Below are 27,250 nucleotides of genomic sequence, written 5' to 3'. Positions count from 1 at the left end.
TACGTTTTGTCACAGAAAATGCTCTAATATTCAAGAATGGAACTGTGAAGACTTTGAAAATACAAAAAAAGTCTCCTGTTTATTTTGAGGTTCCACATCAACTGCTGGCATTAATCCTAATGCAGTTTTAACTTTCTAGATATTATATAATCAAATGTCAAGTCAAGCAATACAGCCCCATATTTTTTCTCTAACATAGCATTCACTCTGTCCCATAAAGTGTTGGACTTACGTGTCACCCTCTTTCATCACTGTTACATAATGCATTGAACCATCTTCATATCTCTTGCTAGACTGACCTTCTTCATCAGCTAACTTTACGATGACAAAGCCATTTCTCAGGAGCACAGTAAGCACATCAGGCTAAAAACAAACAAACCAAAATTTAATTTTTGAGGTTTTAGCTTTGGCAAAAAAAGGAGATATGATTATCTCTGAATAGGAGAACAAAAGAAGATATATCTCTCATACCCGTAAATTGTAATATAGCAATGTTCCATCAAGGGCCAATGTATGAAAGCCAAATCCAATTTGGAAGTCGTTAGGAAATGGAAAACCATCATCACTCAAATCAAGTACTCCATTCTTAGAAAAAGTCGCAGCTCTCACAAGCTAAAAATACAAATGGATAATAAATAGGTTTCCTTTTTCAGAAGAGTCATTCCTACTTTCCTTGCTAATATATCTAATATATCAAGTGGAATTAATGGATCTCACATTATGGGCTCCATGGGAATGTGGGGCTCACAGATCATATTCTGGGGAGGTGTGAAAGTCCTCACTTTGCAAAGTTGTTTTGTTTTGTTTTTTTGTTTTTTTTTTTTGGTCTTAAATGCATTATATGAATGAAATGCCATTATGATTAAACAATGTTGAGCTCTATAGATTAGTATCCAGTACCTAAGGAAGCTGTAATCTGCAAATTACCTTCCAGTCTTCAGGACAATTTTTGCTGACACCAAGCATCTCAGAGATGGTAGGGGAAGATTCAAAAGAAGTTTTTACATTCTTCATGCACCCACGAAATGGAGGTGTTGATATATTAAAGCTGTTTCCACAAAGAAAGAAAAAATACCACATAGCCTTTAAATTTGCCATTATTGATTCCAAATGTCTCATTTCATGTACAAACTGCTTTCCACTTGTTATCTCCAGAGTAATTCAGTAAGTGCTGCTAAGAGATTGTGACTTGCCCTAGATCACTAATTAAATATCTTGGTTAGAAAAGGGTATCCCACTCTCAAATCTGCCACTCTATTCACTGGCCCCCACTATGCACATGAGAGCAGTATTACAATGGCAGAATGACAAGTGCAACCCGGCATGAAACTTATGTGAAGCATATTTTTGTATCTACATAGTAAGCTTTTGTGTTTGTGAACTGGAACTGGAGGTACAAACTAAGGCCTTACAGTTCAACCCAGACCTGGGAAAGGACCATCTAGGTCTTTCAGTGAAAGGCTCCGCTTTGTGTTAATCATGCCTGCACAAACGAAACCTACCAAGCTGAATACAGCCCAGCCGCCAGGTATTTGTAGCATTCAAGGTGATTTGACAATGCTCACACTAGGCATTAAACACAGGAGAAACATCCGCCCCCTGTCATACCACAACACCTGGAAGGTCACATCATTCAGCTCAGTGGACCCCAAGTTGTGCAGGCCTGACTTCCATCCATAAAACAACGCAACAATCTTAAGGAGTAATCTGTAGTGTAACTCACCGTTCTCTTATAGAGGCTGGGATTCCACCGAGGTAATATGAATTGAACGGAAACATACTTATGTTAACTTGTTCTCTAGGTCTGCCGAAAGCAACTATTCGTGGGCCAATGAGTAAAAGAACCTGAAATGAATAAAGCAATCAGATTTTAAACCAACCTACAAAGAAACAAGGGAATTTATATATATATTTCATATCATCACAACTTGTTTTTAAAACAAATAATGCTTCAGAAGTTAATCTAACTGTTGTTCCACTGGGTAGTTAAATAACTAGTAAAAGTGAGAAAACTAAGTTCTTTGAAGGAAAAAAAGACATAACATCTAGAAGATGCTAAGCAGAAATGTTAACTTTTATAAATGGTGTGAATTCGCATAATTTATAACATCATTCATAAGTGATTACATTGTCGGATATTCATTTATTTTACATTTTTTAAAAAAACAACAACTTACTATTTGATCCATTCCGTTGTTTATGACCACTTGGCTCTTTGCTTCTTTCGGAGGCTGTGAATCAACTTTATACCTGAGTACCAGCTGGCCCTTTTCAATCCTCAAACAAATGAACTTGTCCTGCAATTAAGAAATAATATGTCGTGTAATATATTATAAAGAGTCATTTATTTGAATTAGGCATAATTAGCAGTACTCTGTGCAGTAATCCTGAAAATTTCAGCCTCAACGTCTTAAAGAAAATGTGCATTTCCAGTTCTAGTGGCTGAATGTACAGATGAATTTGAATCTGAGCCACGTTTCAGAAATCCATAACTCGCCATCTTCTACTTGCTCTCCTCTTTTCAGTGATCAAAGCCATATTAGATCCAACTACTGCACATTTCTGCTCTCTGAATCAGGCTGCCTGCTTGGTTCTTTAGGCATCTAAGTAACCTTAGTTTCAAGGACTCAGGCTTGCACTCGGAACCTCAGGATTCTGGGTCCCCATTATTGTGTGTTCGGGCCTCAGAGATGTCTTTATGCAGAACAGAACAGGAATCTGCAACGTCAGCCTTACAATTGGCAGGAAGCATAGAGTTTCTGGATTAGCCAGAGCTGGTATGATTGCCATGGCAGGTTCCACAGCCTTATTATACATTTCTAGGTTAGGAGCTCATATGTTGTACCACTAAAAAGCCCAAGAAAACACAGTCATTCCTCTGAGCACTTTGTTCTGCTTATTGCAGTTCTGTCCTACTATTACGTAAGTGGCCTACGTTAGAGAAAGCAGAAGGGCAACTCTGAAATAAAATTTTATCACTATGCCCTGAGGAATAATTCATTCTTTCAGTTGATTCACATCTACATTTTTTTTACTCAAGTACTATTTCCTTTGATCCGACAGACACAAAACTTTTGCCTCAACTCTATTTATTTATAAAATGCATATAGCGTTTTTCTATATGAAGACAACACAAAGCAGTGAACACAGTAAATCACAGGCTGAATATTTAGGTTGGGGGTTGTTACAGTAATTTCTCCTAATCTTTCATTCAAAACATTTCACCTGCTAACCTCACTTCTTCAAGTCTTTTGACTGTGGGCAAAGTAATTGGGTATAACCATTCTTTCCACTTCTGCCATATGTTTCTATGGTGCCTGCTGGCATCAGAATTCCTTGCTGGAATAATACAAAGCTTTAAATGGGTCAAGAATAGTCTTCTTTCAATTGATTAAGCTTATGCCCTGGCCTGAAGAATTAGTTAACTCAGATTTCTCAATAATCATTGAAGTTACTCATCAATTTTTGCCACCAAGCAATATGAAACACTGTGTTTTACAAGACATGTGTAAAGCACATGCTTTTTAAACATTTGTTCCTAATTACATTCAGGTTCTACAATTCAATTTTCTTATCCATTCACGCTTAATTGTTATGCAAATATTATTTGAATGAATCACTTTCTCCACATGAGCAGAAATATTACCTGATTACTTGCAAAAAACACAATTCCATCATCTGTAGTAGTCTGAATGGTTTGTTCATATCGTCGAAAAGTGCTAGTTGGTGAAGTTACATCAACATGTGCATAACCTGTGCCTTCAAAATAAAGTCTGGAAGACTGTTCTTTGTATCTGTAATAAAGAACGGGGGAAGTGAGAACTACTGCATGTTCAGAATCTCAAGAAGTATGTTAAGCAAACATTCACAAAATTAGTATTTTTTAGTTTGAGATCATAAAAAGGGGAAGTTGTATTTTAAAGCTTTTTTAAAAAAAATATTTGTCACAATTATTTTAAAAAAGGCTGCTCTCTCCTGTTGGGACATAAACAAGAAGAATCTACACAGAGTGGATTTATCTTGCACGATCTCACAGCAAGCCCACACAGATGACCTTACTTCCCCAAGATGAGCAGTTTCATCCTCTGACAGCTTAATCATTAGTATCAACCTACTAAGTGGAAAAGATTTTACAGAAGGAATGCCTGAGTTGTCTGTATGGGCTTCTTAAAAACTGCATAGGACTTGGAGGAGTTCAGCACACCTAATTGTTAAGGCTTGTTGAACACATGTTCAGCTTCCTTTGCTAATTCTGTTCCATGTGGATGCCATTACAATATGATAGAAAAGATATCTCTTGAAGCCACAATTGCTAAACTTTGACTGGGATAAGGAGAGTGTGGCAGTGTTAGAAACTGAGATATGAAAGCTAGGAGCTAAATAGCACCTTAAACCTAGGTTATGGGCACAACAACGGTTTAGGCGCACTTTTTTGTAACAAGAATACGATACTGAAAATGAATGACCTGCAGCTAAAATACTATGTTCATTTTTCATATGGTCTAGTTTTTCCCCTGTTCACCCCCTAATATTCTTAATACTTCTCCAGTCTTCAGAGAGTAGCTGGAAGTGGGGAGGCAGAAAAAGGTCCTCCTTTCCTTCCACTCTGCAGTTTTAAATCTGAAATCTTAGGCGCAGAACTGAGCCCAGAGCTCAGAAACTGCTCACACCAATGAAATTTCCTGTCGCAAAATGCACCTAGAACAATGGGAGTTTTGAACACTGGTGATAGGTTATTCTGTGGCGCAATGCGTCAGTGCACCTGGCTGTTAACCAGAAGGCTGGTGGTTCGAGCCCACCCAGGGATGGCTGTGGGCAGGATTCTTGCATTGCAGGGGGTTGAACTAAATGACTCTCAGGGTCCCTTCCAACTCTATGATTCTATGTATTATAAAATTCCAAATATACAGCACAGGGCATGTGGTAGGATTTTTTTATTTCTTTTACCTTCTGCATGGTTGTACTTCACTGGTATCAAGATTAAAACTCCTCTTGAAATTGTACAGGCTGATAACTCTCTCGTTCAAGCTATCCAGTTCAATGCAGCCTTCATAAGGAGAGTAGTTTAGCGTACTGGGAAGCTGTAAAAGTAAAAACAGTCTTCAGTGAAATTCAGCACCATAATTTTAATTAATTATTCAGATTGATGAATTCTGCTTTTCAATGCAAAATTTGGTTTCATTTTTTGAAACCCACCTAGGATATATATCTCATACTAACTAATAAATAATAATTATTATTATTATTATTATTATTATTATTATTATTATTATTATTATTTTATACCCCACCCAACTGGCTGGATTTCCCCAGCCACTCTTGGCAGCTCCCAGCAGAATATTAATAATAACAGTAAGTTATGGGTTGTTATTGCTTAGGTCCTTTTGTGAAGCAAGTATGATATTGAAAGACTAATCTGGAGTATCAGCACTTGATTTACAATACACACACACACACACACACACACACAATATTTCCATAAATTTTAAACATATTACTATAAAATCTGACGGATATCCTCCAACATAGAAGACCACATTGCCAGGATCCAGGTTGAGAAGAGTATGGCTGTTTCCACTGCTGTCATCAAAAGGCCCAAAGCTTGATGGTGAAGGAGAGGTTGCACCTTGAATGTAATTCAGTTTTGCATACTGGTAAATCCTAAAAAGAAAAAAAAGAGACACAATTTGAATATCTCAACCTAAGCCCACAAAAAGATTGGGAAGGATTTTTTTTTATAGAGTCCCATACCTTTCAAACTGCACACGATCCAAAATTGCATCCTTGGTATCGCTTTCAAACACCGATTCAGGTACCCGTATTTCGGCTTCATCGCCCCCTAAACTATAGGCGCAAATGAGACGGCCATCGCGGACAGCCATGCCTATGTAGTCCTTGGAACTCTAAACATGAAAAAAAATAATTCTTAATTAAGAAAGCTGGCTTCACATTTATTTATTTTTAAATAATCTTTAGAAGTATCAGTTGTTTGTGACTGTTAGGCTGTGCACAGGGAGTACATTCCCCTCACCCAACCTTTTCTACCTATTTTGTTGTCCCAGTGAAAAGCTGCCATTTGCCCCAAGATGGCAGCTGCCAATTGGTGTCATTTATAACTTGAAGCATAAACCAATTTTAGGCCAGTTAAAGTGGCACACCAACTCCAAGAAGTATTGGAACTATAGTTTTGAGCCTTCTGGTTATATTTTTATTTCTTACTTGCCTTTCCCCATGGGTGCCAGAAATTTAAAAATATAGTATTCAAACAAATTACAGTCACAAGAATTGAGAATATTTATCTCATGTGTCAAAAGAGTAAAAATGTGCATCTGCAATATATTATGTAAACTACATTATGAAGGTGTCAGATACATCTCTGTGGGAATGGAATTCCAAAACTTAAGGACTGCCACAGGGAATGCCCTCTCCAGGTCACAAAAACCCAAACTTCTGAGAGTGGCCAAATTACCAATAGGGCCCCTTCTGTTGATCTTAACATCCAAGAAGGTCCATAGGGAAATATTTGGCCAGGGAGGAATTATTCCCCAAGCCAAATTGGGCCTATCTGAGGCTTTTGCCTACCTCATAGCTATTGTCACAACTTGCAAGGGGATAAGGCATTGTGTTGGATCTTTAGTCAAGGGAAGGGAGTGGGGGGTTGGAAGTCCCATCCCTTACTCACAAGAATCAGGGTACCCCATTAAGGGAGTCCAGAGGAACATGTTTCTGTCCAGATGCCCAGGCAGGGAATGATGGGCCATAACACCCCCACCCCAAATGATGATTCTGGAGAAGTCGCCCCAATTTGATATACGTCATAGGGTGATCCTTAACCTAGGATTAACCCTGCCAAATCCAGATGGGATGGATGATTCAGAATACACACCCAATGCCTACTGACATCTGCAATCATTAAAGTCGTGGCCTGTTTAATCCCAAAATGCTTGTCTTGTGATTATTGCATCTCCCCGTGCCTTGGCCCCCACCAGCCGCAGCCTACTATGCCTGGGCCCACAAGCCACTTTCAGTTAATTGACTGTTAGATAGAATAGTCCGATGTCCATTCACATTTGCCGCCCCAAATTAAGTTAATAAGCCATGTCTGTGCATATTTAAAAGATGTAACCGTTACTCTACTTTCAGCTAATATTATAGTCAAAAAGTGGAACACATTCACACAGTGATACACAAACTACTTACATATATGAGGTTCCAAGGTATAAGAATAAAATTATCCCTTTATTGTTTTTTAAATTCCTGAAATGTAATTTAAAATTATAACACAATGGGCCTTTATTTACAATTGGACTACAAGCTTTCAAATTATCAATGGATTGCAAATTAAAAGCACATTTGCTTTTTAAGGCTAATTTGGTTCCAAATGGCTACATAAAACTGTGCGTATCTCACATAAAATAAAAATTGAAAAAAATGCCACCTGAAACTATATAAAATAAACAAATTGGCAGAACTGAATTCACACATACAGTGGTGCCTCGCAAGACGAAAAGAATCCGTTCCGTGATTCTCTTCGTCTAGCGGTTTTTTCGTCTTGCGAAGCAAGCCCATTGACGGCTTAGCGGATTAGCGCTATTAGCGGCTTATCGGCGGCTTATCGGCTTAGCGGATCAGCTGATAAGCGGCTTAGCAGCTTAGAAAAAGGGGGGGAGGGGAAAAAACCCGCAGGAACTCGCAAGACATTTTCGTCTTGCGAACCAAGCCCATAGGGAAATTCGTTTTGCGAAGCGCCTCCAAAACGGAAAACCCTTTCATCTAGTGGGTTTTCCATCTTGCGATGCGTTTGTCTTGCAGGGCACCACTGTACTTTTTGTTTTGTTTGCTTTTTGCAGAGATACTCACTTTATCAAAGTAATTCAATTATTTGAACAACTGCTCAGATATTTACAACCCATTGTCCATAATGATGGGTGAATAGCGTAATAAATATTAATAAAAATAATGGAGACAAGAAACGCATACTTACATCCTTGTCACCCAAGTACATGACAAACATGTTAGACGTCTGCCGCCGTGGGCTGTCCAATCGTGAGAGAGGCCTTTGCAGATACAAAGAAAGAGAAGTATAGCCTTTCAAGTCATCAAGGTTATCTGGAGGCCGGACCTCAACCCCAGAACTGCCATTGAACCTCATGGGAACAGCAACCTATTAAAAATAAAAATGAATATGATTACAAACTCATATGGGAATCAAAACAGACATGCAATTTTGACTTAAGTTCTCGGGAGCCATGCAACAGCCTTAATATATGTAAACAACTACAGTCCTATTCGGACATTTCATTCTCAGTTATCACTGTGTGGCTAGGAGAGTGCTCACTGGCCCACACCAGCTTTTGTATCCCCATTGGCTTCCCTCTGCCACCCATGTTTTTTGTGTGTGACTGGAGGGAGGAGCCTACCCTACATACATGGGCTCCCTATACAGTTTGTAGCCTATGTGACCAGGAATCTTATATGTGTAGAACAGGCTCCTCCTTCAGACCTCCCCCCCTCCAAAGTATTCAAGGGGAAAGCAATATTTACATTCTGTGAAACAGGAGAAGCAGGCAACTGAAGCTCTGTTACTGTGGGCCTGTAGGATATGTTTGCACCATGTACCCATGGAAAATACTGGTTTTTCTTGTGGCTTACATTGGTAAGCACATGAACATTTTTTAAGCATGTAAGTAATGGTTCTTACTCAATTAGTGAACAATATTAGCACTTAATTCTGTCACCTTCTCTGGGGCATCTCGCCTGCTCCATAAGGGTAGAGTCCTATGAACATGGATTAGGGAACTGAGATAATGCCATTAAGCTCAAGCTTCCCTGTGTGATGCTTGCACATGATGAAGAGAGAGCTTTCTGATGCTTCCAGTCTGTTCAAAAGCAATTTCTCCCCATCATGACCCATGGGAGTTGAAAACAACAGGCCACAAATTAGCAGGATACCCAAGCTGACACCCATTTACAGCAGCATCTTTGCCCCAATGCTTTTGTGAACTGACTGCTTTTAATGACTGGGCTGGTGCCATACTGTGTTTTTTAATTGTAATTGTATGGATTAAACAGATTTTATATATGTATATAGCTTTACTTCTAACAATGTTTACTTTTAATAATAATAATAAATAATAATAATAATAATAATAATAATAATAATAATAATAATAATAATATTATGGGCGGCTTCCATAGAAACCAAAAATACAGTAAAATATCACACGTTAAAAACTTCCCTGAACAGGGCTGCCTTAAGATGTCTTCTGAATGTCAGGTAGTTGTTTATCGCTTTGACATCTGCTGGAAGGGCGTTCCACAGGGCGGGCGCCACTACCGAGAAGGCCCTATACTTTTAGTGTTTTCCTATACTTTTAGTGGTTCTAATTTTAATATGTAAGCTGCTTTGAATCCAATCAGGGAAAAAGGTGGAGTATAAATAAAATAAGAGTAAGAATAATGATGATGATGATGACGATGATGATGTCCAGTTGGCTTTTCAGCATCAAACCTGTCCTGGGGAAAATTGCTCTCTGGGCAGACTTAAAGAATAAATTATTTCTCTTTATTAAAGGTTTCACTAAATACACCTGGGTGACAATAATAAAATATGTGAGCGTGGGCATGTAGCAACTTTCTTGGGAGAACATGTGATGACAAGTAGCAAAAGAGGACAGAAAGAAGAAGCTATGGAAGATTCTGCCACAAGCCACATACCTTGTTAGCAGCATCTCTTGCTTGCTGGATGAGCTCTCTGATGCGGTTTATATTCTCCGATATGTTAGCTATTGGCATAAGTTGTTCATTGATGCGTGTAATCTTGTTAAACAGATCTGGGAGGATGTTTGTCAAGTTCTTTACTGTGGATAGGATTTTTATTTTTTTTTAGTGACATGAGGGAAGCATTATGTACTAAAATGCAAAATATGAGTCATGTAATCTGCAACTGCTGGAATACAGTGGTACCTCCGGTTACGTACTTAATTCGATCCGGAGGTCCATTCTTAACCTGAAACTGTTCTTAACCTGAAGCACCACTTTAGCTAATGGGGCCTCCCGCTGCTGCTGTGCCACTGCCTCGCGATTTCTGTTCTCATCCTGAAGCAAAGTTCTTAACCTGAGGTACTATTTCTGGGTTAGCGGAGTCCGTAACCTGAAGCGTATGTAACCTGAAGCGTATTTAACCCGAGGTACCACTGTATAATGCGGCACACTCAATTCATGCCAGGGTAGTTTCCTGACAACCTATTCATTTAATGTTTATCCTGCTGTTTGAGGGGTAGTGGGGATGGTTGTACGACATTAAGTAAAGCAATTGTCACCCCTTGTTTTCCAGTACATTTTCCTTTCATTTCCCATTGTGCTCCTTACTTTAAAATAAAAATAAAAATTGGAAGGAGCTTTTTTGCGCATCTAATCCACTTAACTGTATGACCTGAATTATTTGCCAGTCTTGAGAGTGAATCCCACTCACAAAACAGTGACAGTCTGGAAGTGCCCCAAGACTTAAGAAACGACTTTGGGTGAGGACCTTTTCTAGGAATTCCCAGCAATAACCATCTATATTTAGCAGGTTGTGAAAGAATATTCAACAACAGCAACATGGCCTAGTTCTCCCCTCCAAAACAAATGCTGATATCACTCCTGAAAGGCTGGAAGAGGCCCATGGAACAAACAAACTGCCTACCTGTATTGTTTGCATCATTCAAAGCCTTGTTATAGTTAGAGCTCTGTGTGCTTCCATAGGAAATCTTTATCTTTTCCACATCTTCTTTAATTGGGTTCAGTTCCGTGAGAACATTAGCAGTAATGTCATTGGCATTTTTGACCATGTTCTTTGCACTTGTAATCAAGCCGTCTGTGTCATCTAGAGGAAAGGAAAAGATGCACAAAAATCCAAATATGTGACTGGTTTCTACATGACCACATATTTTGCTCCTTATTATCTTTCCTTCCTCATTTGGGTAGGGCTGTTTTTTATTTACAAGGCAAGGGCTGTCTAACGTTTTTGGTCTGAGGGCCACAGTTACCCTTGGCCAACCCTCCAGGGCCTGCAGGCCAATGGTCTTGGCCTCTGCACCCTCTTGCACACAGCCCCCCGGCTCTACGTGGCTAATTCCTGCAGATCATCTTAAAGGAATACCTCCTCCCCACTCATCAGTTGATTGATCTGATGACTGGGGAGAGAGTGCAGGACACAATGTCTCATTTATTTTTCTGCCAATTGCTAAAATTGGTGGGGGTTTGGGTGGTTGGCAGAAGGGAGGGTTTTGCTTGCGGGAAGTTGGGCCAGGGATTAGTTGCTTGGCATAATAAGAAATGCAGAACAAAATATACAGCAGTGGAAGTCCACATCAAACTATTTACCTCTATTTATCCCCTGAAGGTCATTTTGAAAGCTTGTAAGATTTGCCTTTATGACATTTTTCTTGTGCTCGGCAACCTCAAGTCTGCTCTTTAAGTCATCAAGAGTGGGACTGATGTCTGTAAAAACACACACACAAAAACCCCACCAACCAACCAAGTGTTAAATCAGTCTGATAACTATGGATTGGATCATTTTCTGGTGAAGCTTCACTACTTTGTTCTCTAGTCTTTCAACAGGAGGAGGGGAAGCAACTCCATCACAGCCAAATTCAATCCTAATATAAGCACATTAAATGGCCACCTTTACACTTGACTTTGGAGATGGGTGAGCATTGGGTATACTCAGTAAACTTGTAATTCTGCATTAAAAACCCAATATTCTGCAACCAGATAATAGCTTTCTATGGGATCAGGTTGTAGGTAGTAGAATACAGGAAGAATTACCCTTTCAAAAAAGCTCCAAACGGATTTTATTACTTGCCTAAAAGCAGCTAGCTGAGAACTAAGCAGGACAGAGATATTTGGAATCCTATTACATATTACTCCTTAATAGCCAATAACAGTGATGAGGGTGCCACATGTCTTATGAGCGGACTGGAACTGCATGATTTTAATCACTGAAACCCAACTATTCTCAGAATCCCTCAATCCTGCATATAGCATCCTGGGCACTGGGAGTATTTCTGGCTGCACACCCCTGATCCCTGGTGGGTCAGGGTCTGCAATAAAGTAGGTATCAATCAGGATGTTGCACAAATCCCTCAAACAGAAATATATACGACTCCCAACCGTTTTTGAATGATATCCTTTTTCTCATGAGTCAAGAAGCATGCTGATCAAGCTACATGCAGTTTCCCTCCTTGACTTTGATTTCATCTTGTTAAAATTGCTGCAGGCCAGATCAAATTGTTGCATTGCCTAGATTTGTCCCATTCCCAGCTTTGAAAGGTTGTAAGGCTGTAATGCTTTCTAAGTGGTAAAGCCCTCAAACATTACTTTTACCACTTCAAAGCGGAGAGATCTGGTTCTCCAAAATTGTTCCCAAGTAACCAAAGCCACCCACTCTTCAAAACGAGCCAGTCTTTCATCTGATACTGTTACTTTGTTATTGGCTCATCTGAAAACTGCCAGTTTCATACTAACGTCTTTCATCATTAACATTGCAGTAATAAAGATGGTGCAACTCAACCCTTAATGAGACATGAAGCAACAATACCAGAATGGTGGCAAAACTTTTATGAACCTGCACATTATTTATTTGCTTTTCAAGATACCCTGTAAGGTCTTTTGTGCAGCCTGTGCTTGATTTAACAGATTGCCGCTGTTGGTCTTCAGTCTCTTGGCACTTCCAGCTAGGTCTTTTCTCTCCACTGTCTGAAAATGAAGCATTGCCATGTAAAGTCTTCATATAAGGGAGGTAGGATACATAAAAAAAAGTCAAAGGAGGCAGTGCACACAATCAGGAGGATTTAATCTCTGCCAGGTGTTTTCTATTTTTGTTGGATGCAGTCCATGAACATCTGCTACTGTGCAATCTCCATTCATTTTAAAGATACTTCCATGCAAGCCCTATTCAGAATATGAAATGCTTGGAGAATTGTCAGAGTGTTGCCTTGGAACCTATTGTGAATCTGCCTGGATTAGGTCTATAATATCTAAAGTAATGATGAAATGAGATGGTGTCTTTTTTATAAAAAAAAAAATCACAGCTAAGCTGAACAAAATGTAGGCAGCCCTCAGATATGTAAGATTAGGATCAAAGCTTCCCATTCTATCTCCCTGATGAGTCTGGAGTGCTATTAACTCACTTTTCATCAATCAATCACTGCTTTTAACTGCATTAAACAAACAAACCCGTATGTGTGTAGCATATTTGCAACGGTAGCATTCCAAATCATGAAAGATACTAAGTTGTGAATTTGAATACAAGCCCTCTAAATACCCAGTTAAGAGTTGCCATGTTCTAGCCTAAGCACCTTAAGAGAACAGAGACAACAAGAAGGAGCAGGGCGGTGTCTCCCACTCTGGTGCTTCAGCGGTTCCTCTGCCCATTCTCCTTTCCCACCTGCTATGAGGCCCAATAAGAATCCTGGTGACAGCAGGCAGGAGAGAGGGGTGGGACCAAAGAGATTCTGGAAGAGGAGAGGTGGAAGCAGGCTTTCCTCCAAGGCTAACTTCAGCTAACAGGCAGGCTGTCAGGTTGTACCTTAAGGGCTGGGCATTATATTTAAAATAAGATGAAATAAATCCAATGCCTAAAAAACAATTCTGATGTGATTTCAGAATACTTTTACCGATAAAGCTGAGTCTGCAGCATTGGATGCACTGTTGGCAGCAACCTCTGCTGCTTTGATGGCATCAATAATGTCATCGTAGGCAGTAGCTGCTGCTACAGAACAGGACACCAGCTCGTCATCGCTGACATTTTTCTTGATCCTGTGGGTAGAAAAGCAGAAAATCTAGCAATCTGGACCATGTATGGTGAAAATATTTTTGGTTGCTCTTTTGGTGGCATTTGCTCACAAATGCCCGACAGAAAAGTATACATCATACACAAGTGGTCCAATAGATGGTACTTTAAGGTGCCATTTTTGGGTAGGGACACTCTGCTGCTGATGTTCCTTTTTTACCTTGAGAATTCATGTCATGAGGAAACTCTTATGAGGCTGTAGATCAAAGAGACCACTCCAATCCCCAAGAAATGTTTACATGAAAACCGCAGAGGTTAGCTCTTAAATCAGAATTTAAAACTGAAACACACACACACACACTTCTATGAAAGAAGAGAAAGAATGAGAGACAGCCAAAGCCATAGGTGCCAACTCACTGAGTGCCCAAGCACCCACAAATTTCAGTGCCAGGGCCATGCACACTGCATGACACCCACGGCTCCGGGTACCCATGGGGCCAGGCTGGCACTCCTGGTCAAAGCAAAACACTTTCAAATCCCACCAGTTCCATCTAGTTAAATGCTGGCTTTACTTTCCCACTGAAAGCAGTGAGACTTAAGCATGCTTCCCTTTAGCTGGTTCAGTGTTTAATTTAGGCTGGCAAATTTACAGTGCAATGTGTAGATTCGGTCAAAAATCAGAACCCCTCTGGCATTCTAAAGATATGGTCATGTTCTGGAAAATGACTGATACACAGGTATCATCTGAAGGGAGCATGCCTGCAGGTTTGGCACCAGTTTTATGGGACCCTGGGCAAGTACCGCCCTGGTTCCCCATCCCCACCCTACAAGTGGGAAGGGGCTGCAGGAGGCAACCCAGTGCTCTGAAGGGAAGCTCCAGGTGAAGCAGCTGCCATCTTAATTTCCTCAGAATGCCTCTGGTCCCTATATCAGGGGTGCCACAGAAATTAAACATGGAAGAGGCTGCAACTACCTCTTTTCTTTAGAATGCTGGGCCCCAAATACTTCAAAAGGCAGGAGGACACAAAAAAAGAGACTGGTGTCAGTTGCGGTGGGTCCTTTAGGACCCTGACATTTGTCCTACCATGCTGGCTGCTGGAGTTGGGTCTGAATGTTCACCTTCCTTCCTGCTGGTGTGGGCTTGAAGGGCAGGAAAAGGGGTTTAGAACATGATTCAGTATAAGAACCTCTCCCATTTGATCCATGAATCAGCTCTCACATATAAATAACAAGTTCCTCTTCTTTTGCCTTCGCCGTTTACCTTTAGCACAATACAGTATACAATGCTCTTTAGCAAGATACACGGTATCTAGCTATTCATATGCAAAAATGAAAACATACTCATCCAGTTTTCTTGCCAGGTCTTGTAAAAAGTTGGCATGCTCTTCTGCTCTCACTACTAGAGGTTCCTTGCTGGCCGATAAAGACTGGCTCTTCAGTTTTTCACTTAGGTCCTTCCTTGCGCCATCCAGCTGGGCAGCTAAGTTTTCATATTCCTGAAGTTTGAAGGCAAATGTCACTTTATTTGCTGTGACCCAGACAGATTTATAAAAGCAGAGGAAATAAATGGCAATTCTGTCTTTTGTGTGCTTCAGCTTTTCATGCAAATCTTGGTGCTTTGAGCACAGCACAGAGGATTAAGCACAAAAGATTAGACAGAAATGGGGGAAAATGTTTTCAACATATAACTTGTATTTTGTGAGCAGCTATTACCGCCTACAAAATCAAATCATTACTTGCAATAGATTTTTATTTCCATTACAATGATTTCTCTCTCTCTTCACAGAATTAAAGCATTACTTCTTCAGTACCTCTTTGCTCTTCTGCAGCAAGCCAAACACACTGTTTGCTTGAGACAATGATGCTTCAGCAGAACTCAGAAGATCCAAGATATTAGTCTGTTGTTTAGTCATCGCATCAATCCGTTTCTGACAAAGAAATGAAGAGGAGATTCAATTTTTAAATGCAGCTCTCATTGGTAGAGATATAAGTAACATAGCTTTCTGAATAGTAACAAGGGGCACTATCTAGCCATAGGGTGTCTCCAGGTGCAAGTGCAATTTGGGGAAAGGTATAACTTGTTTAATGGCCAGGTTGCATTTACCCAAAGGCAGGCTGATCCTAAATCAAGCATGTGTCTTAGGGCCAATCAGCATGTTACACCATCATAGCTTTAAGTGAAGGGTCTTCGTTTTTGGCATGAATTGCCTAATCTGGATTGGGACCCATGCCTGCAATTTGCATAGGGAAGAAGTTCCCATTGAAGCAAATGAGACTTTCCTCACCTAATGCAAATTACAGGCATGGGGCTCTTATTCAGTTCAGAACCATAGTATGGACAAAAGATTAAAGCCCCCCCCCATGGTTTATAATCCAGGCCAGGAGTACCACCACCACTCCCACTGCCACTTTGTGTACAATACAAGCAGACAGCTTTGTATTTAAAGGCACAGCTGCATAGCTAATGTAACCTGGCATGTAGAAGTAAAGATTCTGATTAGGAATCCTGCAAATCCTAACTGAAGGGAGGAGGACATAGAAAATTCGTAGTGCAAGCCTTTGCACGGTCTACTCAGATTTAGGTTCCACTGAGTTCATTGGGTCTGACTCCCAGGTAAGTGCATATAGGACTGCAGCTTATGCCTATTAGCACTCTACAGCAGCCATTGCAGGGGTTCCTTATCAGTGCTCTACAGTTCTGGACCCTGCTTCCTGAAAGCCAAGAAGTGTTGGTCCAGGATTAGGGAAGGAGAAAGCCCTTCCTCACTCACATCCAGTGCCCCAGGGGTACTCAAGGGTACGCAGTACCAGCATCTCTTCTTGTTAAAAAGTGTGTTACTTACTGTAACAACTTCATGGTGAGCACGGCACCTATTTTTCAAGTGAAGGTATTGCTGTAAAACTGAAGACTATCCTATCCTGAAATCTCTGGATAATTATTTCCTAAACTAGAAATGATTACTATTATTATTAATAGGTAACTAATTAACTACCTACCTACTGGTAACGGTTTCCTGTATAGGCATTTGGCACAAAAGTAAAGCAGAACAGGATAGAACAATTTATGACATGTCTGTGTATCATTGGGTCATCCCAGGTAATTTCAGGACAAAGAATAGGTCTGGGCAGGTTGAACAATTAAATTACACCTCATATAACTGTTCCAGAGAAACTAAACTTTGTTTCTTTATTAAGAAACAAAAAGCAAAATAAAGCAGCAGTTTCTTATTCCATCAGCCTTTCACAGTATCCTTTTGAGAGAGATTATTGATAAGGCCAGATAAAACGACTTGGAATTTCACATATTCTTCATCTATTAAATATTTTTTTAAAAAGAAAAAGAAAATAAATAAAAGTGGTATCACCTTAACATCTTCCAAAAGGAGTTGATTATTTCCATTTAAATTTTCAGCCAGCTTTGTTTGCTCTTTTGCTTCTTCCAAAGATATCCGAAGGTCTTCGAGCTTGGATTCATACTCATTTAATGACTCTCTTATAGTTTTAATAAGTCCCTGGTTTTTTGCTTGGTGCTTTTGTAGTTCAGTCCTTACACGCTCCAGCACTATGGAGAGAATTAGAATGGATAAAGTTTGATTATCGGATAGCAAAATAAGGACGAATTTGATTATCCATACTGCTATAAGGGGATAGCATCCACCCAGCTTAAGTCCTTTCTGGCCCCTAGTCCTGTTCTGGTCTTGCCAATGAGTGGATTTTAATCATCTGGAACGTTCTCTCCCAACCTAGTGCTCTCCAGATCTTTGGACCAATTCCCATCAGCCCCAGCCAGCATGACCAGTGGTTGGGAATGATGGAAATTGCAGTCTGAACCATCTGGAGGGCACCTGATTGGGGCAGACAGAGATTAACCATCTGTGACTGGACTAGTGAGACTACAGGAAGGTAAACATCCATTATTTTTCTTTAATTTGCCTGCCATAACATGATGTAACGACATTTGTCAGGCTAAAGTCTTAGTGAATAAAGAAGTGTTTCAGCTGACTTACATTAAAGTAACTAAAATAATGCAATGCAAAATTATGCTACTGCTACACTTCACATGAAGACCTTTAGTGGACACCCAGAATGTACTATGTACTACGTGATTTTCTTGTACGATCCTGCCATCATTAAGTATTTCCATTCTCTCCAGAATTTCTTTATTAAATTGTGTAGCAACAAATGATGAATACACATCTGTTGCAGGCAAAGTGAGGAAAAAAGGGGTGGACATTACATAGCACTGCTTGCTGGTTTTGAAGAGAGAAAAGAGGTTCTCACCTTGACTTCTTGAAATGTAAAAATTAAAACGCAAAGCTTATAGGCCCAGCCTATAGGCCCAAATCCAACCAAAAGGATTTGTTTAACCTGCTCCTTGGACTTATGCACCTCAGAAAGTTTCTTCCTGGTCTAGCACTTTCTGATCCTACCATCTGTACTCCTGTCCCCAAGCCTACCACCTTCACCTTCCTCTTCTCCGCCTCATGTTAGCTACAGAATGATCGTACATGATAAGACCACTTTCAGTTCCACGTTGTTTACAACTCCACTGGGCATTTACAAAGAGACAACAGTCCTCCTCATTCTAGCAAATCTACTTAGAGTCATTTCTATCCCAGGATCTATGCATACAGTCTTTACGCTCTTACAAAGTTGGGCTTCTCTTTTCTCCTTTTCTGCTTTGGTTAGTTGTTGCTCAAAATTGCGGTTTCTCATCTCGTTAATCATTTGCTGAGCTTGAGCCAGCTCTTTGGCACCATCTCCTGAAGGTGAAGCAGTTGCTGCTGTAGAAGTACCAGTTATCTGATCCAGGAGAACTACGACAAGAAAAGAAAAAACAGATGAACAAAATACTCTGACAGATACTTTTTCTCAGAGCCATGTGTTGTGTTGTTTTCTTTTCTTAACCTGAAAGGTTCTACTTTCCATTCAACACATATTCAATGATGCAGAAATAATCCATCAAACGATCCTAGTGAAACAGTCCTTGCCTTTGGATCACTTTGACTGTTGTCGGGGTGGGGTGGGGTGTTAACCTGCTTTTTAACATGCAGATTATATCCCACTTATTTAGTAAGGTACTGGGGTGAGTGCTTATGTCTATCTTGCCAAGGGAATGATGCCAAAACAACTTTCCCCTGGTGAGTTGTCCACTCCTTAGCTGTTCTACTTAAAAGCAGTGGTTCTCAAAGGGTGTGGCAGGAGGAGATGGCAAGTGTGGCAGGAAGATTCAAGGACAAAGAAATATTTGCACATTTCATTGTAGCATAAAATAGCATTTATTTATTTATTTATTTATTCATTCATTCATTCATTCATAATATGGATAGATCTCTTCTAAAAATGAGAGCAAGAGCATCAAGTGTTCAGGGGATGATTCATGTTCTTATGCAGCTGTATTGTTTTATACTATGCGGTGTCCTATGATCATATTATAAAGTAGTTGTGTTCTATGTTATAAATCAAGCACTGCTTCGGAATTGTTTCTTTTTTGTTTTCCAATGTATTTCTTATCAATAAAAAAATTAGATGTTTATTCTGAAAGTGTGACCCAGAGAAAGAAGTTTGAGAACCACTTAAGAGTACTTTACTGCACAGATCATCCTCCTAGACACCTTCACTTTTTGGCAGCTCTTAGCAGGGCAGGGCAGCATCATGAGGGCAATCCATGGGATCTGAACTTCTATATCAGATGTAGGGAATGTTTTTCAGTCTGAGGGCGGCATTCCCTTCTGGGCAACATGCTCGTGGTGGGGAGAGTCATAGGCAAAAGCAGTTGAAGCAACAAATGTGAAAGTTACTTTAGGACAGTAGGATAGTTATATACATATTCGTATACTCTCCTTTATCCTCTATCCAGACAAGGAATAAGACTATCTGAGTTAAATTGCAATTGCAATAAAGCAAAAGTAGTCTGGGCGTGAAGCAGGGCCAGTGAAGAGTATGGCCTAGGAAGAGTTTTGAGGCCTAGACAAAGAGGTGTGGGAGGTGGGCACATTTGGCCACCAGGCCTGAGGTTCCTCACTCCATTCTACACATTACAAATTGGGGGAGGAGAATTACCACAAAGATGCCATTTTCAATAACACTTCTGAAGCAAGCATAATGTCAGATCTTAATGTAGGCCAATAATCATTCATAAGATTTTCTCATCAATAAGCACATCTAAAGCCACTGCTCATAAACCCCACCTTTTATTTGTTTATGTTATTTTATTTTATTAAAGATTTTATTGGCTTACAAAAGTACATGCCTTGTCTCTTTTTTCAAGTTGCACAGTCTTTTTTACAGATCCGTCACATTTTTTATGAGACATTAGTGTTGAGTACAGTATAAGGTAAAGGGATGCGGGTGGCGCTGTGGGTTAAACCACAGAGCCTAGGACTTGCTGATCAGAAGGTCGGTGGTTCGAATCCCTGCAATGGGGTGAGCTCCCGTTGCTCGGTCCCTGCTCCTGCCAACCTAGCAGTTCGAAAGCACATCAAAGTACAAGTAGATAAATAGGTACCGCTCCAGCGGGAAGGTAAATGGCGTTTCCATGCGCTGCTCTGGTTCGCCAGAACCGGCTTAGTCATGCTGGCCACATGACCCGGAAGCTGTATGCCGGCTCCCTCGGCCAATAAAGCAAAATGAGCGCCGCAACCCCAGAGTCGGTCACGACTGGACCTAATGGTCAGGGGGCCCTTTACCTTTACCTTACAGTATAAGGTTGGGGAGGAGAAGAGGGAGGGTGGTGAAATTGATATTTTTTACAGTGTATGTGTGGGATTTTGGGTCAGCGTCAACTAGATAGGTTCTCTTTCTATTTGCTTGTTACATTTTCTTTGTAGTGAGAGAGGTTTGAGGTCCAGAGTATGGTTGGTTGTCTGTAATGGGGTTTGTTTGCATTGGGGGGGGGAGGGCTTGTTGGGCCAAGTAAGACAGTTTGATTTGTATGCTGTTGGTGGGTTCTTGTTGTTGTCTTGTTGGCCTGTGTATGTGATGAAGGGGAGCCATATTGTGGGGTGAAGGCATCCTCTTCTATTTGTCCCCGTGTCAGTTTCAGTTTATTGGTTAGCTTTTCTAGCAAGGCTGTTTCCCATACGATTTGGTACCACTGGTCCATGTAAACCCCACCTTTTATAACAAAACTCCATAATCAGAGAAACGTGGTATATCAAGTTGCAATAGTGAATTAAATCAGCTGGAATTTATCTCCACAAAACAGGATTGTGATCAAATAAAATAATGTAGGAGATCAGCAATTACTCTTACCGTTAATATTGGTGGCAACACTTTGTATCTTGGAAATCAAGTCTTTCCCCCTTTCATTAGTCTTACTAAATTTGTTGAACAGTGTCTCTGCTTTCTTGTAATTGCTTTCAGCCTGACAAGAGGTAAGAGTTTTAAAACAAGAGAGCACAAATCAATATTTGTTTTTTTAAAGTATTCAATGTTTCTGATAGTAGTAAATTCTTAACAAAATTTGTTAAGTCATGACAGATTTCAGAAACTTGGTGAATTTGACATTTACTGGTCATTCTTAAGATTCTACAAGAGGAAATATCAGAAGTGTTTGTGTCATGTTGCCCTTGGCTTCAGTGTGCAGGACACCTTGAACCTGGTTTCATCCATATCCAGACCCCCTGAATCAAGAGGAAGCCAAGATGTAATGCTTACCAGTCATTTATTCTGATAGCTATAAATGCTTTTGTTCCCCAAACTACATACATAGTTCCTTTAGTTATCTATGGTGGAGTAGCCCAAGCAGCATGGATCACCCCAAGCAGAAGGACAATTGATCTTTAGTTCTGCTATGTCCTCTGCAATATCACAATTGGAACCTTCTTGGAAGCTTCCTGGTTCTGCTTTTCAACAACATATTCAGTTACAGGGATACCTCTCCACCTGTGTCCTCTGGAAAATGCTGGCAGTTCCTAAATGGGAGCGCTAGGTCTTTGATTATAAATAAGCCCCACCAGGATATTGGCACAGTGTTCAGCCTGTAGGATCTCATCATAGGGATCCCAAAGGGGGATATCTACCCTCCAGGTTGCAGACCTACCCAATTCACCCCTCTCACATCTTTATTTTTCTTCCATTGTGTGCTCTTTAATGTCACTGCCTTCAGACCTTCAGTTTCCAGCTTTTTTGCTTGAATATCTGGGGATATTCAAGTCAGTATGCTATCTGGTGGCCTCCTTTCCTGTGTCTTCCTGTCTTCTCTTTCTATCCTCCTGAAGGATAGCTTTCTGTCTGTCACTTCTCCTCACCTTTCCCCTGTTAGCTCTCCTCTTTCTGCTGAGCTCTTTCATTCTTTCCTCCCCTCACACCACATTTTTTATTTCCTTCTGATCACCTTATGTGGCTATTATTGTCTCTCCTCCCTGGGCATCTGTTTCTCACTTCTCGGCTAATTGGCAGGGCAGAATACCAGCTGGCAGTGCCCACATGACTTGCCATTTGTGGGTAACCCCACTCAGAATCTGCTCCCTCAGAACTCTTGATGCAAGGGAAAGGGGGCTTCCTCTGGCTGGGATCCCTCACAGTCAACACAGGTAAATGACATTTAATACCCCATACATGATCAAAAGTCTTTCAGGCAGAAATTAGGCTTTCCATTAGAATTTTAGTGAAGGCACTGACATTTCCTGACCAGCAAATTCCAGCACTTCTTATATATATATAAAAATGTAAACAGCTCACCTTTTCTTTTAGAGCATTAACATTTTGGTTAAGGTTGAGCAGGTCTGTCTCCAGTTCATCCACTTTTGGGCCGTGAGTCGTAATAACAGTACGATAGCGGCTCAACAGAATCTGAAAAGAAAGGCCACCAAAAAGAGGGGAAAAGGGATGTCTGACTGAGCTGAAAAGTGTATCTGAATTCAGCATGAGTTTGGGCCAAAAACATATTTTACCTAGACAGGAATCCTAAGTCATTTACATAGGAAAGAATTCAACTGAAAGACTTAGGCTGCAATCACACCCATACATGTAGGAGTAATTCTCATTACACTCGGTTTGATGTACTTCAGAGGAAACATGTGTTGGAGCAAGCTGTTACTTCTTAGAAAAATGTATTTAGAGTTTTGGTGCCAGTCAGAACAGATTCAAAGATCTGGTGCATCCAATGCCTTTAAAGTATTCGGCATCTAGCTTGTCTATAACCCACGCTAATAACAGTTTATGTGGCAGACTGAAAAGATTCAGAATATCAGTTCAGGCATCATAGCAGGATGAGACGGATGTTAGGCAAAGCCACAATCTACTTGGACAGAGCATACAAAATCCCACCCAGCGTGTCTTACTTCCCCAACTTATGGGTTTGTGCTAAAGAGATGAACTGGGGCCATGAAAAGCTTTCGTACAGACAAGCCTTAAGCCTACCTTCAATAAAGCAGAGCATAAATAGGTCCCTTATGGCACTACGCAGACCTAATTAATTATGTCAGTTCAACGCCTAGCAGCTGAGGCTAGGGGACCTGATGGGTATTGGGCGGTGGAGTCACAGGGGCTGCTAAGTCAGCAATGTGCAGTCATGTGGCTGCTGACGGGCCAGCAGCAACCATCATAGACCATGTCACAGCCAGTGCTAGACACTGCTTGCCATGGTGGTAAACCACCAGTCCTTGAGTCTCCTCCACTGTTCCTGCTCCTGCTGTTTATAGGGGCTGATGGGAGCTGGAAACAAGGGAAGGTGGGAAGCTCCTCTTTCCACACAGACCCAGCTCCAAAATATGGCACCCTTGGGCAGATGCCAGCATTCCAGTGCTCTGGCAGGCCCCACTGCTATGTTGACACCTACCCTGCTGGTTGTTCCTAGGGCAGGCTCATGTGGGAGAAGGCAATCTTTCAGATACCAGGGTCGCACAAAATGTAGGTTTTCAAAGACAAGAACCTGCACTTACCGTATTTTTCCGTGTATAACACGCCCCCGTGTATAAGACACCCCTTATTTTGGGGGACTCCAATTTCATAAAATGGAGGGGGGGGGGAATTGCCAGAGTTGTTGAGCTTTTTTTAAGGAGGGTTCGCCCAATAGCCACTGACAATCTCCAGCTCGCAGCGACAACCAATTACATGGCCCCCCACTATGCACTATCTGTGTACAAGACAACCCCCATTTAACAAAAAATTTAAATAAAAAAACCTCATCATATACACGGAACAGTATGCTAATTGTGCTCACCAATGAATCTGCAGCCAGTATAGCAAGCAACAGTTATTCCCCCTTGCCAGTGCCGGGCACTAACCATGCAACTATGCCAGCTTTCCCCAACCTCCTGCCCTCCAGAACTTGTTGGACTACAACTCCCATCACATCACCTCAGACCACTGTCTGGGGAAGACTGAGCTATGCTGTGACTAACTGAATTTTACAATAAGGGAACACCAAGGATGATGTGGACTGGGCTGCCATGGTCTTTCCCAAAGAACCGGCACAGGAAAGGACCATGCAACTGGCTCCATCAGTCCAACCTCAGCCACATGGGATCACATCACAGACCAGTGGATCTTGCCCAGCTGCTTCTAAAGGTCATCACATTGTGTAGTTAATTTGAAACCTATTTCTTTATTTCTTCTCTCAGCCCCGTAAGGAAATGCCAACTTTTCAAGATTACCTTCAGTTCCTTGATGCGGTCTTCCAGATGCTTCATCTGCCCCAATGTGTGGGCACTGGCATTGACGTTTTGCATCTGAGACTTAATCAGACGGAGCTCGTCCCCCATTGTACTCAAATCCTTCAGCAAAGTAATTACACAGCTATCACAGGCTGAATGGAAAAGAGCACATCCAAACAGTGCAAAGTGTTAGTTTGCTGTATGGGCAGAGAATGACAGCACCAAAATAACACCTTTCCACAAACTGTCATCTACTGCTATAAATGAACAAAAAAAGGCAGGGGAAGCTCAAGTGCATTTAAGGCAGTAACCAAATCCTGAGGCCCTCCCTAGTATGTCTTGACTTATTTTAGAGTTACTCCCTGTCAATTTTCCTTAAGAGTAGGATAGAGGAGAACCTTTTCTTTACATCAAGAGCTGCATTCTCTCAGAGGTAGTCTGTCAGGAAAAGTGCACTGGTGGTGGGTGGGGCCGGTGGCACTATAAACACACTCTCTGAAGATCATCATCACTCCCATATGTTCTCTCTCTCTCCTACACATACACACTTATTTATTGCATTTATATCCCAACCCCAAGGAGTTCAATGTACCCCCATACACACATGCATACCACACACAGACATCCAACAAAACAGACACCATCCACAGCTACACTCCAACACTCATCCATCTACAACCTTCTCCACTCCTACCACCACCACCATCCACACAAAGCAGATGCTGAGTCCCCTTTGCAATCGGGGGGGGGGGGGAGAGCTGATCTGCTCCTTCCCACCCCCCCCATGCTTCCTACCTCCCAGTCCTAATAGGAAGTCTTCCTGTGGAGGTCTTTCATTCTGGATACAAAGGGAACTACGGTAAGCAAACTGGAGGAGCAGGACCGAAGGATGGTCACAGGGGGCGGGGGGAGTCACAGTGAAAAAGTAGGCACTAGCCCTTTGTAATCAACAAAGAGGGAAAGGGGGAAAGCAGAAGCACAGAGTCTCTCCTCCTCTAGCTCATTTGGTGTCCTTGGTTAGCACAGGACGCAGCAGGAATGAAGGCTTCTTTAAAAATTCACTTCATAGCAGATGAAAGGAGAAGGGGCTGCAAGACAGCTTTGAGTGCACTGTGGGCTGAATATCACTCAAGGGGTTCCCCACCCCGTGTAAGCATTTCTGAATAAGTTCACTGTCAAAGCATGTGTTGACCTTTGCAGTCTCCCATTTAAAACAATGGTGACTCTTTAATGAAGCCCTATAAGCAAGCATCCAGACTGCTCATGCGTTATTACTTACAGTCGCAATCTTCTTGAGGATCTATATCTTTTGGTTCTTGGCTTATGCATTCTGGAGGTTAGGGGGCAAAAGAAGCAAATTAGAATCACATGATAATACAACACTGATATAAGACATGAGATTTTGAAATCGCATTCAGAAAACTGATGCCGCTATATAATGGATGCTCTCTTTATTCACTGAAAACTAACCATAACTCTTAGCAGGTTTTCTACTACTGGAAGATGGAACTTGTCTTTTCAAGAGTTACTTTTCCAGCAGGTACTAGAGAATGCTACTCAATTTGGCTTCCTTTGTTCTTTTTTCTATCTAGGACATCATCTGAAATTAATCTCTACTTCTCTTCAGTTCTGTTGCCTACCTAACAAGGAGCTTATGTGTTTTACTTAAGGCTAGAGACAAAACGGAACGCGGGTGGCATTGTGGTCTAAACCACAGAGCCTAGGGTTTGCAGATCAGAAGGTTGGCGGTTCGAATCTCCGCAACGGGGTGAGCTCCCATTGCTCAGTCCCTGCTCCTGTCAACCTAGCAGTTCGAAAGCATGTCAAAGTGCAAGTAGATAAATAGGTACCACTCCGGCGGGAAGGTAAACAGCGTTTCCGTGCGCTGCTCTGGTTTACCAGAAGTGGCTTAGTCATGCTGGCCACATGACCTGGAAAGCTGTCTGCAGACAAACGCTGGCTCTCTCAGCTAGTAAAGCGAGACGAGCGCTGCAACCCCAGGGTCATCTGTGACTGGACTTAACAGTCAGGGGGCCCTTTACCTTTACCAATCAGGGTTAACTGGGGAATCAATCATTGTGTGTGCCTTTGTCCCAACAGTCCTGGGTGCAACCTGAAACCTGCACAGCATCTAATCCAACAACTTAATCCAAGTGAGTCTGTATCTTTATTTTAAGGCTGTAGCTAAATACAGATACCATATTTTTCGCACTATAGGGCGCACCGGACCATAGGGCGCACCCAGTTTTTAGGGGGGGAATCAAGAAAAAAAATATCCCCCCCCCAGCCCCAAAGAGCAGTGTACAGGCTGCACACAACCTCTCCCTGCCAGAGGGGTTGCGCGCAGCTATGGAACAAGCCAAGGCAGCGAGCGGGATGGATCCCGCTCACTGTTTTGGCTTCCCCTTTAGCCCCGTGCAGCCTCTCCTTGCCGGGAGACGCTGCACAGGGCTAAAGAAGCCATAGCCCCGTGCAGCCTCTCCCTGCCGGAAGGGTTGTGCGCGGCTGTGGCACAAGCCTGCATTCGCTCCATAGGATGCACACACATTTCCCCTCAATTTTTGGAGGGGAAAAACTGCGTCCAATAGAGCGAAAAATACGGTAATCTCAGTAAATTCACATTAAGGATGAATATCTTGCATCTATGCCAAAAGTTACCTAGGCTGGAACTAGGAACTTGTGCAGGTGCTCTATATGGTGAGCTATCAGACTGCAACTTGGGACATCTTCCGGGCTCTGCCCTACCCACCCTCTACTTAGCTGAACTTCCAGCCTGATGAAGAATTCTGGAGAACTTGAAATCTTGCTCACTCACTGACTGTGGATTTTCCATTCCCCCAACCCCATGGGCTTTCTGAACATCTTGCTAGTT

At 41.5% G+C, this 27,250-nt stretch overlaps 1 protein-coding gene across 1 annotated transcript in view; it reads right to left on the bottom strand.

Moving 5' to 3' along the window:
- LAMA3 (laminin subunit alpha 3) overlaps nucleotides 1-27,250 on the bottom strand; it is a 130,540-nt gene that overhangs the window by 12,192 nt on the left and 91,098 nt on the right. Inside the window, exons 46-68 of the mRNA XM_079982598.1 lie at nucleotides 25,658-25,708; nucleotides 24,379-24,530; nucleotides 22,463-22,573; nucleotides 21,032-21,143; nucleotides 18,427-18,594; nucleotides 17,143-17,339; nucleotides 15,589-15,705; nucleotides 15,119-15,273; nucleotides 13,662-13,803; nucleotides 12,642-12,741; nucleotides 11,368-11,484; nucleotides 10,688-10,867; nucleotides 9,718-9,860; nucleotides 7,985-8,164; nucleotides 5,752-5,903; nucleotides 5,499-5,661; nucleotides 4,948-5,081; nucleotides 3,647-3,794; nucleotides 2,178-2,297; nucleotides 1,724-1,845; nucleotides 928-1,048; nucleotides 472-612; nucleotides 233-363 (exon numbers count right to left, since the gene is read on the bottom strand). Coding sequence (XP_079838724.1) covers nucleotides 233-363; nucleotides 472-612; nucleotides 928-1,048; nucleotides 1,724-1,845; nucleotides 2,178-2,297; nucleotides 3,647-3,794; nucleotides 4,948-5,081; nucleotides 5,499-5,661; nucleotides 5,752-5,903; nucleotides 7,985-8,164; nucleotides 9,718-9,860; nucleotides 10,688-10,867; nucleotides 11,368-11,484; nucleotides 12,642-12,741; nucleotides 13,662-13,803; nucleotides 15,119-15,273; nucleotides 15,589-15,705; nucleotides 17,143-17,339; nucleotides 18,427-18,594; nucleotides 21,032-21,143; nucleotides 22,463-22,573; nucleotides 24,379-24,530; nucleotides 25,658-25,708 — 3,157 coding nt within the window. The remainder of the gene's footprint in view (nucleotides 1-232; nucleotides 364-471; nucleotides 613-927; nucleotides 1,049-1,723; nucleotides 1,846-2,177; nucleotides 2,298-3,646; nucleotides 3,795-4,947; nucleotides 5,082-5,498; nucleotides 5,662-5,751; nucleotides 5,904-7,984; nucleotides 8,165-9,717; nucleotides 9,861-10,687; nucleotides 10,868-11,367; nucleotides 11,485-12,641; nucleotides 12,742-13,661; nucleotides 13,804-15,118; nucleotides 15,274-15,588; nucleotides 15,706-17,142; nucleotides 17,340-18,426; nucleotides 18,595-21,031; nucleotides 21,144-22,462; nucleotides 22,574-24,378; nucleotides 24,531-25,657; nucleotides 25,709-27,250) is intronic.

The sequence above is a fragment of the Podarcis cretensis genome (genome assembly GCF_951804945.1).
Source record: "Podarcis cretensis genome assembly, chromosome: 7".
In the NCBI taxonomy this organism is placed as follows: Eukaryota; Metazoa; Chordata; class Lepidosauria; order Squamata; family Lacertidae; genus Podarcis; species Podarcis cretensis.
The sequence above is the reverse complement of the archived record's forward strand: the minus strand, read 5'-3'. Positions and strand labels throughout refer to the sequence as shown.